This window comes from Bos mutus, chromosome 17 (genome assembly GCF_027580195.1).
Source record: "Bos mutus isolate GX-2022 chromosome 17, NWIPB_WYAK_1.1, whole genome shotgun sequence".
NCBI lineage: Eukaryota > Metazoa > Chordata > Mammalia > Artiodactyla > Bovidae > Bos > Bos mutus.
The window spans coordinates 28,387,107-28,405,002 of NC_091633.1; the positions used below are offsets into that span (position 1 = coordinate 28,387,107).

Below are 17,896 nucleotides of genomic sequence, written 5' to 3' on the forward strand. Positions count from 1 at the left end.
ATTAAGTTAAAATTAGAAACAGCTGTTCATCAAAAGACAGCATTAACAGAATGAAAAGGCCAAAAAACAAAACAAAACAAAAAAAAACCAACAACAGCTTGTAAACAAATACTGAACAACAGTTAATGCTATGCAAACTGAAGTATTTAGAGGGAGGCATGCTGATGCCTGAAACATATTAAGAAATACACCAAAAATAAGATGGGATGAGATGCAGAGGGATGGAAATATGGACAACGTGATAAATACAATAAAAATGTTAAAGGTAAATTCAAGGTGATGAGTATACAAATGTTCACTGTAAAATGCTTTCAATTTTGCCCTGTGTTTGAAAACTGTCAAAACAAAATACTGGAGGTGAAAGAAGCACTGCAGGTAAAACATGAATGTGGATTTGGTATCAAGTTTGCTTTAAACGTCAATGTGCACAAATCACTGAATCATGTTAAAACAAAAGTGTGAAATAACAGGACTGAGGTGGGGCCTGAAACTCAGCATTTCTAAGAAGCTTCCAGAATATAAAAACGCCTTTTAGTGGATAAGAAAAGGCATAAAACATCCACGTAAGGTAACAAAATATCCAAAAAACATGCCAGCAGGAAATGCAAAGCAAATCCATACAGAGATACCACCATACCAGAATGGCTCAAATTAAAAAGAATAACAGCACTTAAAAGTGACAGAGAATGTGAGGCAAGGGAAGCCCCAGACACTGCTGATGGTCATCTAACAGGATGGTGCTTAATGAATCAAAGTGCTTAATGAAAAATATAAGCAATAGAGCAGGAGATACACATGTACATGCCATGAAGATATATTAAAAATGGATTCACATCAATAATGATACACATTTTGTAAACACATAAAAAGAACAATATGCATTTTAAAAAATTACGGGGTGGAGGAGCTGAAAATTGAGTCTGCGGAAACCAGGAAACAGGGGACTTCAGGGACCTTCCATGACCTAAGGAGAAAGTTACTTTAACCTTCCCACCTAAGGACCTCCATCCCTTTCCCTACCAAAAAAAAAATTAAAAAGGAATAAAGAAAAGAAGTGGAAATAAACAAACAAGGACTCACCCAGGATTTCTTGGCTTTCGGCTGGTCCTGGGAAATAAGCAGCCACTCCAGGACCCCAGGTCTCCTGGGCCTCTGCCGGGGTCCTCCAGAGAGAGGCTTCTGGTCAGGGGTCCCTTGATCCAGGATGGATTTCTCACTTTGGAGCTTTCTGCTCACATTGCATGAACTGTCTCGCTCCTGGAGAGGTGGCACCTGTAGACCCAAGAGCAAGCACACATTTGAGAGCACATTTCTAACCTTGGTCTCTTTTGCTAGTGAATGCACTCACCCTGGCTGCCTCGGGGGTTCTGCAGACTGTGGCCAGTGCTGCTGAGAGGACAGAAGTCAGAGTAAACGGAAATAGGGGACCCAGCACACTGACTACAGCCTCCCACCCAGACTCTGCACAGACCCCCAGGAACCCCAAAAGGGCAGCAACCACCCTGAGATTTAAACAACTTTGGGCAGACACTTAAAAAGAACATGATGCCAGGTGCTAAGGAGTAAATGACCCTGTTTTCTGGGCTTCCCTCATAGCTCAGCTGGTAAAGAAACCACCTGCAGTGCAGGAGATCCTGGTTCGATCCCTGGGTTGGGAAGATGCCCTGGAGAAGGGGAAAGGCTACCCACTTCAGTATTCTGGCCTGGAGAATTCCATGGACGGTATGTATAGTCCATGGGGTAGCAAAGAGTCGGACATGACTGAGCGACTTTCACTTTCACTCACTTTAGGTGGGTGGACACTGGAAATAGATCTTGGATGAAACAGTCTGTTTCAGTAGAGTTTCTTCTCAATATCTGGATGTCCATGAACAACTCAATTAATCTCTCTCACTGAGTCTTACTTTTTGTTATGAAACATTGAGAGTAGGGTGAGATCAGGGTGGCAGTGTAGTCTTTTAATCTCCCAATAGAAACAAGAGGCCTTATCAGAATAGTAAAAGCCAGAGACATGCACAGACAAATGGACCCAGGTGACAGGGCTCCTCACAAACCTCAGAATCTAGCAGATGCAACCTAACTGCATTGCTGGGGGGAGCAGGGGCCACAGGTGCCAATCTCCAAAGTCACCAGTACATAAGCCCCCCAAAGAGAGAGCACCTCCCAAATGGAATCTGAACCCTTGAGGCACAGGGCTGCAGGTGACTAAAAAAAGATGTTCCCAAAGTCACTAAGTGACCTAATAGTGCTGGGGTTGCTGAGAAATGATGGGCAAACAGTCCCTCCTAGGAGGTTGGGTCTTCACTGCGAAACGGAGACCAAATTAATCAGCAGAAGTAAGAAAAAAACATTCAGGCAAAGAGAGGGATGAAGAGAAAAGAGATTCAGAAGATGAGAGGGAAAGGGGAGCAAAGGGAGGGCAGAAAGGCATTAAGCAGTCAGAAGGAAAGGCCCAGAGGACGCTCATACCAGAAGCTGTTTTAACAACAAAATACAAGGTGTAAAAATGGGTGAAACACGTTAGAATACAGGGCATATTGAGCTCTAGGAAACCCAGGGCAAAGAGGCAGAAAAAAGGCTTCCTGACAAGGCTAAGTGTTGAGTCAGGTCAGGTATGTATGTGTTTACTTCCAAAAGAATCACTAAGATGAACTAGAAACTTGGATTACCTCTGGAGGAGGGAAGGGATAGAGTAGGAGAGATGGAAGCTTGTCTGGATGCAGGCATGCTTCCATCTTTTTACTTTATACATTTTTTTTTAATTGGAGGACAATTGCTTTATAATATTGTGTTGACCTCTGCCATACATCAACATGAATCAGACACAGGTATACATATGTCCCCTTCCTCCTGAACCCCTTTCCCATCTCATACCCCATCCCACCCCTCTAGGTTGTCACAGAGCACTAAATTGAGCTCTCTGTGTCTACAAAGCAAATTTCCATTTCTTTCTATATTACATATGGCAATGTATGTTTCCATGCTATTCTCTCAATTCATCCTACCCTCTCCTTTCCCCACTGTGTCTACAAGTCTGCTCTCTACATCTGCATCTCCATTGCTGCCCTGCAAATAACAGGTTCATCAGTACTATCTTTCTAGATTCCATACACATACATTAATATATGTCTTTCTCTTTCTGACTTACTTCACTCTGTAAACAGGCTCTAAGTTCATCTACCTCATTAGGACTGACTCAAATATAGCTGAGTAATATTCCATTGGAGAAGGAAATGGCAACCCACTCCAGTGTTCTTGCCTGGAGAATCCCAGGGATGGGGGAGCCTGGTGGGCTGCCGTCTATGGGGTCGCACAGAGTTGGACATGACTGAAGCGACTTAGCAAGCAAGCAATATTCCACTGTATATATGTATAGTAATTTCTGTATCCATTCACCTGTAAATGGACATCTAGGTTGCTTCCATATCCTAGCTATTGTAAATAGTGCTGCAGTTAACACCAGGGTACATGTGTCTCTTGGTTTTCTCAGGGTATATGCCCAGTAGTGGGACTGCTGGGTTATATGGTAGTTCTATTCCCAGTTTATCAAGGAATCTCCATAGTGTATCAATTTACATTCCACCAACAGTGCAAGAGGGTTCCTTTTTCTCTACATCCTCTCCAACATTTATTGTTTGTAGATATTTTATTGATGGCCATTCTGACCAGTGTGAGGTGATACTTAATTGTAGTTTTGATTTGCATTTCTCATTAGAGCGATGAGCATCCTTTCATGTGTTTGTTGGCCGTCTGTATGTTTTCTTTGGAGGAATGTTTGTTTACATCTTTTGTCCACTTTTTGGATTGGGTTGTTTGTTTTTCTGGTATTGAGCTGCATAAGCTGCTTGTTTATTTTGGAAATTAATCCTTTGTCAGTTGTTCCATTTGTAATTATTTTCTCCCATTCTGAGGTTTGTCTTTTAATCTGTTTATTGTTTCCTTTGCTGTGCAAAAGCTTTTTAAGTTTAATTAAGTCCCATTTGTTTACCTTTGTTTTTATTTCCATTACTAGTTTTGAATCATGTAAATATTTTACATGATCAAAAGGAGGAGGGAAGGCAATCACTAAAGTGGAAAATAAATGTCAACAAATACATTTGTTTATACAACTGGAAACAAAACTGTAAGAGACAATCATATTTCTTCCTGACCTTAACATGTGGTATTTAACTATGTATTCCTCAGATAAAATGAGGTATAAAGACTTACTAAACTTCATTTAGTACCCCTGTCAGTAGTAACAAATTGTTATTATTTTAAAACCATCTTATGTTCGCTATAGGACATGACAGTTATATCACTGTTATAATGACCCAAGATATCTAGCACATGACAAAAAGATACAAGAGTAAAGTTTTTAACCTTCCTGCACAGCTGGTGGGGATGTAAAATGGAGCAACCACTTTGGACCCAGCTTGGACGTTTCTCAAGGTGTTAAACCCAGAATCACTGTATTACCTGGAGATCCCATTCCTAGGTATCCACTCAGGAGAATTAAAAGCCTATGTCCACAGAAAGGCTTGCACACAAATGTTTTTAATGGCATGACTCTAACAGTCAAATACCTATCAATGGATGAATGGATAAACCAAATGTGATCTACACATTATTTAGCCATAAAAAGGAATAAAGCACTGAAGAATGCTACTATATGATGAACTTCTGTACTACACTGTACAGGTACCTGACAATTAGCCAATTAGCTTTTTTTGACTATAATGCAAATGCCTGATTGTACCAAAAGCTTCTGATTTCTGAGGTACCACTTCAGAGACATCAGTCTTGGGTAAGTTCATTTCCAGCCACACAACTAGATAAAGAGCCAGGCTGCCCGCCTTGACAGTCCCCTTGTAGAAAGCCCTGGGTGACCTGGATGACTGCTCATGTGATTGATCCCGCTCTTCCCTTCCTGTGCCTTTAATTCTTAATTATATTTTAAATTCACCAATAAATAATGAACTGGCAAGCCCCAGTGATGCAAATATAGGCAGAACTCCAAGTCCACATTCTTGCTCTTTCTCTGCTGTGTGGCCCTGTTGTGCCACCTACTCCCAGGGTGCTCAGTAATAAACTTTATGTTTTTAAAGATCCCTGATGGTTGTTGCTGAGATGCATCTTGTAATCACAGTAAGAAGCACAAGGGCAGGTCCAACCATGGCACTGGCTCACTGGGGAAATGTCTGTGGGGGCTGTGACTAGTGGGGCCCAGGTGAGCCCCCGCCCAAGGCATTCCTAGTCACAGCATCATTACTGACAGGCTGAGACCAACACAAAGCCACCCTGAAAACGCTTGTTAAATGAAAGAAGCCAGATACACAAGGCCACACATGTGATATGATTCTATTTATATCAATGTCTAGAAAAGGGAAATTCATGAAAACACAAAGTAGGCTAAATGGCTGACAAGGGGACAGGGGAAGGAGGGGATACACAGTGGGTTTTGAATGGGGACAGGGTTTCTTTTGGATTCTTTTGGACAGTGGGTTTTGAATGGGGACAGGGTTTCTTTTGTGTTTTGAATAGGGACAGGGTTTCTTTTGGAAATAATGATAATGTTCTGGAATTGGAGATGGTAATATTTAGACAACTGTGAAAACTAAGTCAAGGCTATAGTTTTTCCAGTGGTCATGTATGGATGTGAGAGTTGGACTGTGAAGAAAGCTGAGTGCCGAAGAATTGATGCTTTTGTGATGTTGGAGAAACTCTTAAGAGTCCCTTGGACTGCAAGGAGATCCAACCAGTCCATCCTGAAGGAGATCAGCCCTGGGATTTCTTTGGAAGGAATGATGCTAAAGCTGAAACTCCAGTCCTTTGGCCACCTCGTGCAAAGAGCTGACTCATTAGAAAAAACTCTGATGCTGGGAGGGATTGGGGGCAGGAGGAGAAGGGGACGACAGAGGATGAGATGGCTGGATGGCATCACTGACTTGATGGACGTGAGTCTGAGTGAACTCTGGAAGTTGGTGATGGACAGGGAGGCCTGGTGTGCTGCGATTCATGGGGTGGCAAAGAGTTGGACATGACTGAGCGACTGAACTGAACTGAACTGAAAACTAAAAATGAAGGTACACTTTAAAAGGGTGAGTTTTCAGCCATAAAAATGAAGGCTTTTGAGTTAGTTCTAATGAGGTGGATGAACCTAGAATCTATTATACAGAGTGAAATGTGTCAGAAAGAGAAAGATAAATACCATATTCTAACACATATATACGGAATCTAGAAAAATGGTACTGAAGAATTTATTTACAGGACAACAATGGAGAAACAGACATAGAGAACAGACTTATGGACATGGGGAGAGGGAAGGGGAGGGTGAGATGTATGGAAAGAGTAATATGGAAACTTTCATTACCATATGTAAAATAGATAGCCAACGGGAATTTGCTCTATGGCTCAGGAAACTCAAACAGGGGCTCTGTATCAACCTAGAGGGGTGGGATGGGGAGGGAGATGGGAGGGAGGTTCAAAAGGGAGGGGATATATGTATACCTATGGCTGATTCATGTTGAGGTTTGACAGAAAACAGCAAAATTCTGTAAAGCAATTGGGTCGCTAAGAGTCGGACACGACTGAGCGACTTCACTTTCACTTTCATGCATTGGAGAGGGAAATGGCAACCCTCTCCAGTGTTCTTGCCTAGAGAATCCCAGGGATGGGGGAGCCTGATGGGCTGCCATCTATGGGGTCGCACAGAGTCGGACACGACTGAAGTGACTTAGCAGCAGCAGTAGCAGCAAAAAATGAATTAATTTTTTAAAAAGGGTGAGTTTTATGGTATATAAATCATACCCCAATAAAGCTTTTATAAACGAGTATTTTTTTAAATTCAATGATTTTTAGTAAGTGGAAGTTTTAATCCAGGTTTGTAGCATTCCTACTGTCTCAAGGATTCCTCTGAAACCAAGGTCATTCTCACACCTCTGATCCCCAGGCAATCACTGCCTTGCTTCTGTCCACAGATCTGCATTATCTGGACGTTTCATATGACAGGGACCATACTAGACACTGTGCCTGCCTTCTTTCACTCAGCACAACACTCTGGAGGTTTATTCATGTTACAGACACACCAGCGGTTTGCTCCTTTATTGCTGAATAGTGTTCCATTCTGTCTGTACATTCACGACTTAATCCACATTTAGATTACAGTCCTGAGTTATTATACAAATCTTTGTGTGAACATGTTTTCCTTTACCGTGGGTAAATTCCAAGAAGTAAAATTGCTGCATTGTATAGTAAGTTTATATTTAACTTTATATTTAACCTTTACAAAGCGACTGCACAATTTTATATTCCCACCAGCAGTCTGTAGTGGTTCCAATTTTTCTGCATCATTGTCAACACTTTCTTTTTGGTTACAGCTATTCTAGAGGGTATAAAGTGGAGCTTCATTATGATAATAATTTGTATTTCCCTTATGACTCATGATGTTAAACATCTTTCCAGGTGCTTCCCATCTATTCATCTTCTCTGGTGATGTGTCTGTTTCAAATAATTTGCCCATTTTTTAAACTGGGTTATGTCTTCTTATTGAACTGTAAGTGTTCTTCATACACTCTGGACATATCCGTTATTAGGAACATGATTTGCAAATATAATACTATCTCCCAGTCTGTGACTTATCTTTTCATTTTCTAAATAGTGACTTTGACGTTCAAAAGTTTTTATCCTGGTGTTGTCCATTTGTAACTCCAAAAGCACAGTCTATAAAAGAGCTTTCTAAGAACTTTAGCCTCAGAGAAAGGTGTGAATATTTTCCCCTGTGAGTTCTTCTAGAAATGTTATGCTTTTGCTCTTACATTTAAGTCTATGTTCTATTTTGAGTAAAAATTTTTTGTATTGGGTGAGGTAAGAGTCACAACTCATCTTGTGATAACATAAAATACATAATATAAAACTTATGATCTTAACCACTTTTAAGTAAACAGTTAAGTGCAATGAAGTACACTCATGGTGCTGTGTAACAATTACCAGCATTCACATTCATCTTCAGAACTCTTCATCCTGCAAAACTACATCCTCTGAACAACAACTTCCCATTCTCCTCCTACCATGGCTCCCTGACAACCATCATGGATCATACATTCTGATTCTGACTCCTCTAGGAACTGAAACCATGCCCCATAGGATTAACAGAAAGGATTAAATGACCAACAGAAATTCTTGAGCTTGTCTTACAGAACAGTAGCTAAGGGAACAGCTTGTTAAAAACGCCTCTACTTATAAGCCACCCTCACTGACCAAGTTTGCCTTAATTATCTCTTGATTCCCTAACTGCCCCCTAGGTAACACCTCTGATACATGGGTCATAGTAATGAGCTCTTAAGATGTTTTTCAGAAACCTGGAGTCAGCGCTCATCCAGTTCAAGGCAGCCAAGACTGGCTAGGACCACTAACTCTAAAAACTGGTCCTGCACACATGTCCAATGAATGACCTTCTGATGTCAGAGGGTCAAAAATTCCACCTCAAATCATGCCAAGTGCTTCTATTTTTGAACACGTATTCCATAAAGAAGCATGTAACTGAGATAGGTCTGCCTATCTTTTCCCTACCTCCAATATCACCTTTCCCTGTACTTTCAAGATGATCCCTTGAAGAAGGAAATGGCAACCCACTCCAGTATTTTTGCCTGGAAAAATCCCATGAACAGAGGAGCCTGGCAGACTACAGTCCACGGGGTTGCAGAGTTGGACACAACTTAGCAACTAAACCACCACCACCAGTTCTTTATCCCATAAATATTTCAAGTCCCTCGCCTTCAAGGAGAGAGATCTGACATCTGTTCTCCCATCTCCTCACTTGGCTGGCTCATGAATAAACTCTCTCTGCTACAAACTTCAGCATCCCAGCATTTGGCTCACTGCATGTTAGGTGAACAAACCTGGTTCAGTAACAGAACCTCACGTAAGTAGAATGTTGTAGTATCTGTCCTTTTGTGACTGGTTTATTTCACTGAAAATAATGTCCTCAATGTTCATCCATATTGTAGCATGTGTCAGAATTCATTTCTTTTTAAGGTTGAATATACACATACACACTCCATTGTTTATCCATTCATCTCACAGTGAACAACTGGGTTACTTCCACCCCAAAGAGAGTAATTAAAAAAAAAATTGGAAAACTCTATACTTTGAATTGGAAACATCAATATGAACTGTAATTTTTTTGCTTTCCAAAGATCCCTAGGTCTCCTTACTGAAAGAGCCTAGAGGTAATGACATTCCAGTATCAGTTGAGGTCCCCAAGCACATTCCCTACTAAAAGGAATAGATTCCTGGATAAAAGCTTGATTCCACATCTGGGACAGGAAATACTCAAAGGAGCCCTGAGCATCTTCTTGGGCCCAAAATCAGGAAAGCCAGAAAGCCAGCTAAGACAAACAGTCTTTCAAAAAAGGCTCAGAGTCAAGCTGAAAAGGCTCCCTTTGGTTAATGCCGGGGCAGTGTAACCTGCTAAAAGAATACTGACTGCAACTGATTGAAACTAAACGAATGTATTAAGATGTATGAGTTTCTTAATCATATTCAAATGTAAAAAATAGAAAAAAAAATCAGTGGGCTTCCAAGGTGGTCCAGTGGTTAAGAATCTTCCTGTCAATGCAGAGGACAGAGGTTCCATCCCTGGTTCAGGATGATCCCACATGCCATGGGGCAGCTAAGCTCGTGCACCACAACTGAGCCCATGTTCCACAATGAGAAGCCCAAGCATCACAAGTGGAGTAGCCCACATTTTCTGCAACTAGAGAAAGCCCACGTGCAGCAACAAAGACCCAGTGCAGCCAAAAATAAGCAAATAAATAAACAAAAAACTCACTGTTGTCACTGACGGAGGTAACTAGGGCACCATCCCCTTAGTGAAAACTGGCAATTAAAGGAAAAAAAATTAAGCATGTATCTGCCAAGCCTATCCAAACTGTGTCTCTGGATTACTGAATAGTTCTATTAATGAAGGAATGTTCTTTTTAAGAGAAGGGTTGTAAATTCAGAAAACTTCTGCTACTAATATGGAAAGTATGATAGAGTTAGCAAGTCACTACTTTGTAAATACCGTGAAACAACTGGCTGAAGGGAAGGTCATTAAAGGAGGAAAACTATGAGAAAAGGTTGATGGGACACTTTCCAACACCACCACTACAACATCACCCCCTGACCCCACCAACCAATCTTTGCATCGTCAAGAGTGAGTCAACCAGACAACGTGCTTCCTGAGGTGACAAAACAAGGCATCAACAAGAATCCTTGCCCCCAAACATTAATAAATGAATCTAAAAGTCTTTAAAGCTAAATTTCAGTTTACTAGAAATGCTGGTGACAGAAAATATGTTAAAGTGACCATAAGAAAACAAAGATAAACCTAAAATGAAGGATATTCTATGGGACTAATGGCTCAGCATCTTTAAAACGACAATGGTGGGAGAAAAGAATGAATGATGGGCTACTCTGGAATAAATGAGACTTAAAGTGAGTAATAGTAAGAAGTGTGTACCTTGTTTGGATTTTGATTTGAAAAACTGCAACATTAAAAGGGGAAACAGGAATCTGAACAAAAAGCAGGTATTACATGACACCAGGGAATTATTTTCTTAGGTGAAATAGTAGTATTATAATTACTTAAGAAAACATAGGTTTTTTAATGCCTGGTGAAGTACATACAGATGAAATAACTGAAACTGCTTCAAAATATTTCAAAGTATTTTGGAGTAAGGTACCCTTATCCCACATTTAAAATTTTTCCTTAGAAGATATTTTTAAGAACAAATGACCAGCCCACAAGAAAAGCTTTCAGAAAACACAATGACATGAACAAGAACCAACAAACAACAGAAAACCTCGGGGCCAAAAGACAGTCCAACTGAAGGGTGCTGGTTATAAATCAAATATTAGATTTGAAGATATAAAGGCAAGCTGCATGACTTGGCAAGGGTTTGGACCAATGACCTAGCAAGCACATTTGAAAAGAACTAAAAAGAACTTACAGGAATGAAAAAACCACATTAACCAAAATCTGTTTAATAGCAAATTAGGATAAACTGGGCTTCCTGGAGGCTCAGCCGGTCAAGATTGTGCCTGCAATGCAGGAGACCTGGATTCAACCCCTGGATTGGGAAGATCCCCTAGAGAAGGGAATGGCTACCCACTAAGGAGAATTCTAAGGACAGAGGATCCTGGCGTGCTATAGTTCACTGGGGTCGCAAAGAGTCGGACACGACTAAGGAGCCAACACTAGGATGAATTAGTAAATGAAAAGACAAACTGGAAGAAATTCTCTACAAGTAGTGTGGAGAGACAGGTGGGCAAGTGAGAAGTAGGTGACACGCAGACCAAGAAAGTCTACCATAAGCTGCACTAGAGTCTAAAAGGAAACAGCAGAGCAGGTTAAAAAATGAGGGGAAGGGGAGGCACAGCTTTCCAACAGTAGGTAGGTATCTAATGAGTGTAAAAGAATAATGAAATTAAATTCATTTGTCAACTAGTACAAAAAAACTCACACAAGAGGAGATGGGCTGTTGCTGGGGCTTCCTGGGCACTGTGGGGCTGCTGGGCTTAGGCCAAGGTGGGATGCAGCCCTTGGAGACAGCAGCACAGAGGTGCTTCTGCCTGGATTTTAGTTCCCCAACAAGGGATGGAAATTGTGCCCTCTGAAGTGGAAGCGTCAAGTCTCTAAGAGCTTAATTCAGATATCATGTTCTGGATGCTGGAAGTCCAAGTTCAAGGTGACAGATTTGGTTTCTTCTGAGGCCCCTCTCCTTGGCTTGTTAAAGTCATTATCTCCTCACCACATCCTCATGTGGCCTTCTCTCTATATATGCACACCACTGATTGCCTTTTCATTTTTGATGGTTTCCTGTGCTTTGGAGAAGCTTTTTAGTTTGATGTATTAATTGTGGTGTTGGAGAAGACTTTTGAGAGTCCCTTTGACTGCAAGGAGACCAAACCAGTTCATCCTAAAGAAGAGCAGTCCTGAGTGTTCATTGGAAGGACTGATGTTGAAGCTGAAACTCCAATACTTTGGCCACCTGATGCAAAAAACTCACTCATTGGAAAAGACCCTGATGCTGGGAAAGATTGAGGGCGGGAGGAGAAGGGGACGACAGAGGATGAGATGTTTGGATGGCGTCAGTAACTCAATGGACATGAGTTTGGGTAAACTCCGGGAGTTGGTGATGGACAGAGAAGCCTGGTGTGCTGCAGTCCACGGGGTAGCAAAGAGTCAGACACAACTGAGCGACTGAACTGATTCACATTTAGTTAAGTTTGCTTTTGGTTTCAAATCCAAAATACTGTCAAGACCAATATCAAGGTGCTTATTCCTATTTTTCTTCTAGTGTTACCATTTCAGTCTTATATCGAAGACTTCAATGTATTTTGAATTGATTTTTGTCTGTGGTATAAAATAGGAGTCCAGTTTCACTGTTTATGTTATGTGGCTGTCCAGTTTTTTCAACCCCATTTATTGAAGAACCTATTTTCTCATTATATATTCTTGGCTCCACTGTAGGAAACTGATCATATATGCATGGATTTATTTCTGGACTATCTATTCTGTTATATTGAAGAAGGAAATGGCAACCCACTCATGTTCTTGGGATAATCCCACGGACAGAAGGAGCCTGGCAAGCTACAGTCCACAGGGTTGCAAAGAGTCAGACATGACTGAGCAACTGAGCACACATACACACATTCTGTTATACTGATCCATGTGTCTGTTTTTATGCCAATACTATACTGTTTTGATTACTATAGCACTGTAATACAGTTTAAAATCAGGAAGTATGATACTTTCAGCTTTGTTATTCTATCTCAAGATTGCTTTGGCTATTTGTAGTCTTTTGTGGTTCCAAATAGATTTTAGGAATTTTTTTATATCCCTGTGAAAATGTCATTAGAATTTTGATAAGGATTGCATTGAATCTGTAGGTTGTTTGGGGAGTATGGACATTTTAATAGTATTAATTCTTCCAATTAATGAGCATGGAATATGTAGTTGACCCTTGACTAACACGGGGGTTAGAGGCATCAACTCCCATGTAGTTGAAAATTCACACATGTAACATTACAGCTGGCCCAGAGTATCTGCAGTTCTACATCCACAAATTCAACCAACTGAAGATTGGGTAGTACTGGCACATGTATTTATTGAAAAAGAATCCACAGATTAGTGGTTCCCTGCAATTCAGACTCATGTTGTTCAAAGGTAAATTTATTTCCATTGTTTGTGCCTTCTTTTTTTTAATTAATGCCTTAGAATTTTCAGTGTATAGATCTCTCAATTTCTGGTTAAATTTATTCCTACTTTATTCTTTTTGATGAAATTATAAATTTCTTTTTCTGATATTTTATTGTCAGTGTATAAACTTCAACTGATTTTTGCAAACTAATTTTGTATCCTGCAAATTAATATATTTGTTTATTAGCTCTAGCACTCTTTTGGTGGAGTCTTTAGGATTTTCTGTATATAATAACAAACTACCAGCAAATAAAGACAGCTTTTTCTTCTTAAAAAACAAAACAAAACAAAACTTCATTGAAGAATCATGCATGGGGGCTAAATGAGTGGGCAAAAGTTTGAGGAGTAAGAAGATATTTATTTAGTCTCATTATCTCCCAACTGATACTTAATTACAAATGGAAGAGAGAGTAACTTTACAAGGAAAGCACAGACACCACCTTCACCAAGTGAGTCAAGTTCACACCAGCAGTCACCAGTGCCCTGATGCGACAGAGTAGAACACATCATTTCAGAAACAAATCAGAAGCAGCAGCAGACAACCCCAAACTGAGGAATATTCCACAAAATGCCCTGGAGTCCATAACCATTATGTCTTGACAAGAAAGACTGAGGAACTTTCTGAGAGAGTTAATTCTTAGGTAGGTTGATAAGAAGTCTGGGGTGCTTTGGGAAGAGAAAGGGGTCTGGGGCTCTCAAGGAGAAAAGGACAAACATTTTTTCTACATTCCTTCATCTTAGTCACATAAAATGTTAAGCAACTGTATGTTGTGGGAGTGGGTCTGGTAAGATTTTTCTATTGTTAGTTCTAATCCCATTATCATAAAATGTAAATTGTGGGAGTGGGTCTGGTAAGACCTTTACAAACTTGAGACATTCTTTTGATTTACTGTAATAACCAATTGAAAAAGTATATAACTCCCTTGCTAAGATTAGCGAGGGGGGCACTCTCCATCCCCCTTCTGATGTCTACGTCAGAAGCTTTCTCTGTTCCTTTCACTGTCATAAAACTTCTGCCACACAAAAGCTCTGAGTAATCAAGGCTGGTCCCTGATCCCAAAGCTAAATCTTCTTCAGAGATCATGAATCCGATACCATTCACTGCAAGCTATCATTTCCAGGTTAGATGAAAGATCTAGGACAACCCACTGCAATGCACACTTTAAGTTATTCTTTACCTATCAAGGACAGTATTCCCAACATTTCTATAAAGAACATTTGGCAAAATTGAAATAAGACCTGTAAATGAAATAACAACATTGTATTAATGTTAATATCCTGAACCAGTGGTTATGTAAAATATTATTCTCATTGGTAAGAACTGCAATATTTATAGATAAAGGAAAATCATGCCTGCAAATGACTTTCAGTTAAAAAACAAAACAAAACAAAAAAACTGTATGTATGTGGAGAGAAAAAGAGGAGAGGAGCCAGGAATGAAGAGTGAGAGAAAATAAAGCAGGTCCGGTAAAATTTTAGTATTGAGGAATCTGAATGAAGGGTATAAAATAACTTTTGTATTATTCTTGCAACATTTCTAAGATCTAAAACTATGTCAAAATAAAAACTTAAATTTAAAAAACCTTTTAAATAAGAAATAACGGTGTTTAACTTACTATAGCACAGGGAACTCTGTTCAATGTTACATGGCAGCCTGGATGGGATGGGGAGTTTAGAGGAGAATGGATACATGTGTATGTATGGCTGAGAACCTTTGCTGTCCACCTGAAAACTATCACAACATTGTTATCAGTTATACTTGAATACAAAGTAATACATTCAATTTTTTAAAAAAGAAAGAAAGAATGTGTTTGATTTCCAAACTGCTTAAAGAGAGAAAAAGAATAAAAAATTATCAGTATAAAAAAGGCAAGAGAGAAGAAACAAAAAAGAAACCATCAGATATAATAAATAGAAAAAAATATAGTAAGACGGTAATTTAAACTCAAACATATCAGTAATTAGATTAGTGATCAAGATCAAGAAGTGGTCCAGTTAAGTAAAAGGACTGACAGACGGATTTATAAAAAAAAAAAAGAATGATGCTATTTAAAAGAGACACATCTAGGTCTTCCCTGGTAGTCCAGTGGTTAAGAATCTGCCTGCCAATACAGGGGACACTGTCCGATCAGGGCTCTGGGAAGATTCTACATGCTACAGGGCAACGAAGCCCGTGTGCCACAGGCCCTAGAGCCCATGTTTCACAACAAGAGAAGCTGCTGCAATGAGAAGCACAAACACTTACAACTAGAGAGTAGCCCCTGCTCACCAAGACTCAAGAAAGCCCATGTGCAGCAACAAAGACAATGCAGTTAAAAAAAAGCAAAAAAGGGGGACGATGGACTAGTTGACAAGCGTAAGCTGATTCTCAGAAAAGAGGATTCGACTTTGAAACACACCTCAATTTTATCTAGGTTCTCCATTTCTACTGCCCTAGACAGCACACCCGCCACCTCTCATTTGGACCCCCGGTCACCTCTGCCCTACTTCACCTACACTTTACTTAGCAGCCAGAAGGGCTTTGAAAAACCAAGTTAAGTCATGTTGTGCTTTTTTCAGCTTCCCAGTCTGACTGGGCCTCTGACATCCTTTTGTCTGTCTCCTCCCCTCCCCTCCCCCACAACCACAGCCACAGGGGACTTTCTTTCCTGTTTACAAAGGCACCAAACCTCCCCCACCTCGCGGCCTAGGCCATGGCTGTTCCCACTCTGCAAGTTCATTCACTTGCTTCTCCCAAGGCTGGCCTGCTCTGGTACCACAGACCTGGCGTCACCTCCTCCATGAGGCCTTCCCCAAGCACCCAATCTCACATCAACCAATTTTAATTCCATGTATAACATAACAATGACATTTCCTGTTAAGCAATTTCTTCATCATTTGTGTCATCTGTCTTCCTCATAAGGTTGCTGTGAGGATTAGTTTGTATCTGTAAAGTGCTGAGATCCATGGCTGGGAAGTGCAGACACTATATTACTGAAGTTGTAAAGTTTTCTTTGTGTAAGTACCCTGCATTGCTTAGGTTCATAGTAATTGAACTGTTTTATCACCACTGTAAATAAGCTAACTGATAAACTGATAAACAGGAAGCCTACTGATTTTTAGACTGATTTTGTACCATGGTACCTCACTGGATTCTCCTCAAGCCTCCACTCTCTTCCCACTCAACAGGACACACTGATGAAGCCTACCTGGCTATCTACTGATGAGTCCCATTTTGGCAACCAACTTGTTCCCTCCACCCCACTTCTTCCACTTCTGTCCAACACATATCTACATTCACACTCTGCTCTGGAAATAGCAAAACCCAGCACTACCATCACCACCATATCCAACCTGAACTTCTCTGATGTAACATTACTTAACCTCTCTGGGCCACCTCATAGGTAACCATTTTTGAGGTTTCTTTTTCTGATTCTGAAACACAAATCTCTCCATTTCTCTCATTTCTGATGGGTTCCTCAACCTTCAGCCCCTCCTCCACTGTCTTCACTTGTTCATCATGTGCACACTGCCCTTGGTCCTCTTCCAAGGGCACAATTGCTCTTTGAGCTCACCTAGCTGGACCTATTCATTGTAACCTGTCCAGACCTTTGAACTGAGACACATGCCTACCCATCTGTCCACCAGCATCTGCAGGGTACCACCATATCCAACAGAAATGTCCACCTGGCTCTCCTGAACAACTCTGATAGTCTTTGTGGACTCAGGAAATGGTACCTCCCAACCCAGGCCCACAGAGTAGACCTCCAGCAGTTATGCCTGGCTCTTCTTGCTCCCTCACCAACATCCAACTAGTTACCAAGTCCACTTGCTTCTGACTCTGTGTCTCTTTTCTCAAAACCACTAGTGTACTTAAGCCTCGTCATCACTTGCCTGATGTTGACTGCTCCATCCAAAATTCCTTTGGAAAACACTTCAGTGAGTCTTTCTCCACTAGAGGATAAAATCCAAGGTTTATTAATTTTTTTTTTGGCAGCACCTTGTGGCTTGCGGGATTTCAGTTCCTCAACCAGGGATTGAACCTGGGGTCACAGTGATGAAAGTTCCGAGCCCTAACCACTGAACTGCCAGGGAAGTCCCCAAATTCAAGTTTTTAATGTGACCCTCAAAGCCCTCTATGATCCAATCTCTACCTATGGCTCTGGCCTCATTTCTTACACTCCATCACCACCATCCCCTGCAAAATCCTAAACTCTACATTTCAGCAACTGTAGTGTTCAAAGTTCACCAACATATTAGATCACTTGAAGCCTCTAAAATTTGCAAGCTCCTTCCTTTTCCTAGGCTGTCCCTTGTTCACCTCACTTACCTTTCAAATCACAGTTTAAGACTCCCTTATTAATCCCTGAGGCACTTCTTGGAGTGTCCTTATTTCCAAAACTGACCCTGTGCTGTAGGTCCCCACACATTTTCACAGCTTGTTTTCAGAGGACCCCTAAGGTGTCACTGTGCTTGTACATTTTCTTGCCCATCATTCCTACCAGATCACGACTCTTCCAAGGCAAGAACGACTTATCTCTGCACCCTTAGCACCTGCCCCAGGATCCGGCAAACAAAAGACAATAAAACTGTTGAATAAAGAGACAAACGTGTAATTTCCCAAATGAGGTCCCGAAATCTTAGACACAGAAGGTAACAACTAAGAAAATGTGTGTCGAAGAAATTGGAAGA

At 40.7% G+C, this 17,896-nt stretch overlaps 1 protein-coding gene across 7 annotated transcripts in view; it reads right to left on the reverse strand.

Annotated features, from left to right (window-relative positions):
- The window catches only part of LOC102273684 (zinc finger protein 268), a 35,313-nt gene that overhangs the window by 16,607 nt on the left and 810 nt on the right, over positions 1–17,896 (reverse strand). For 6 of the 7 annotated variants that reach the window (XM_070386380.1, XM_070386378.1, XM_005891199.2 and 3 more), the window contains one exon: positions 1,081–1,272. In XM_070386380.1, the coding sequence (XP_070242481.1) occupies positions 1,081–1,272 (192 nt within the window). Of the gene's footprint in view, positions 1–1,080; positions 1,273–9,811; positions 9,859–17,896 lie in introns of all 7 variants that reach the window. The other variant, XM_070386376.1, reaches the window with a different exon arrangement.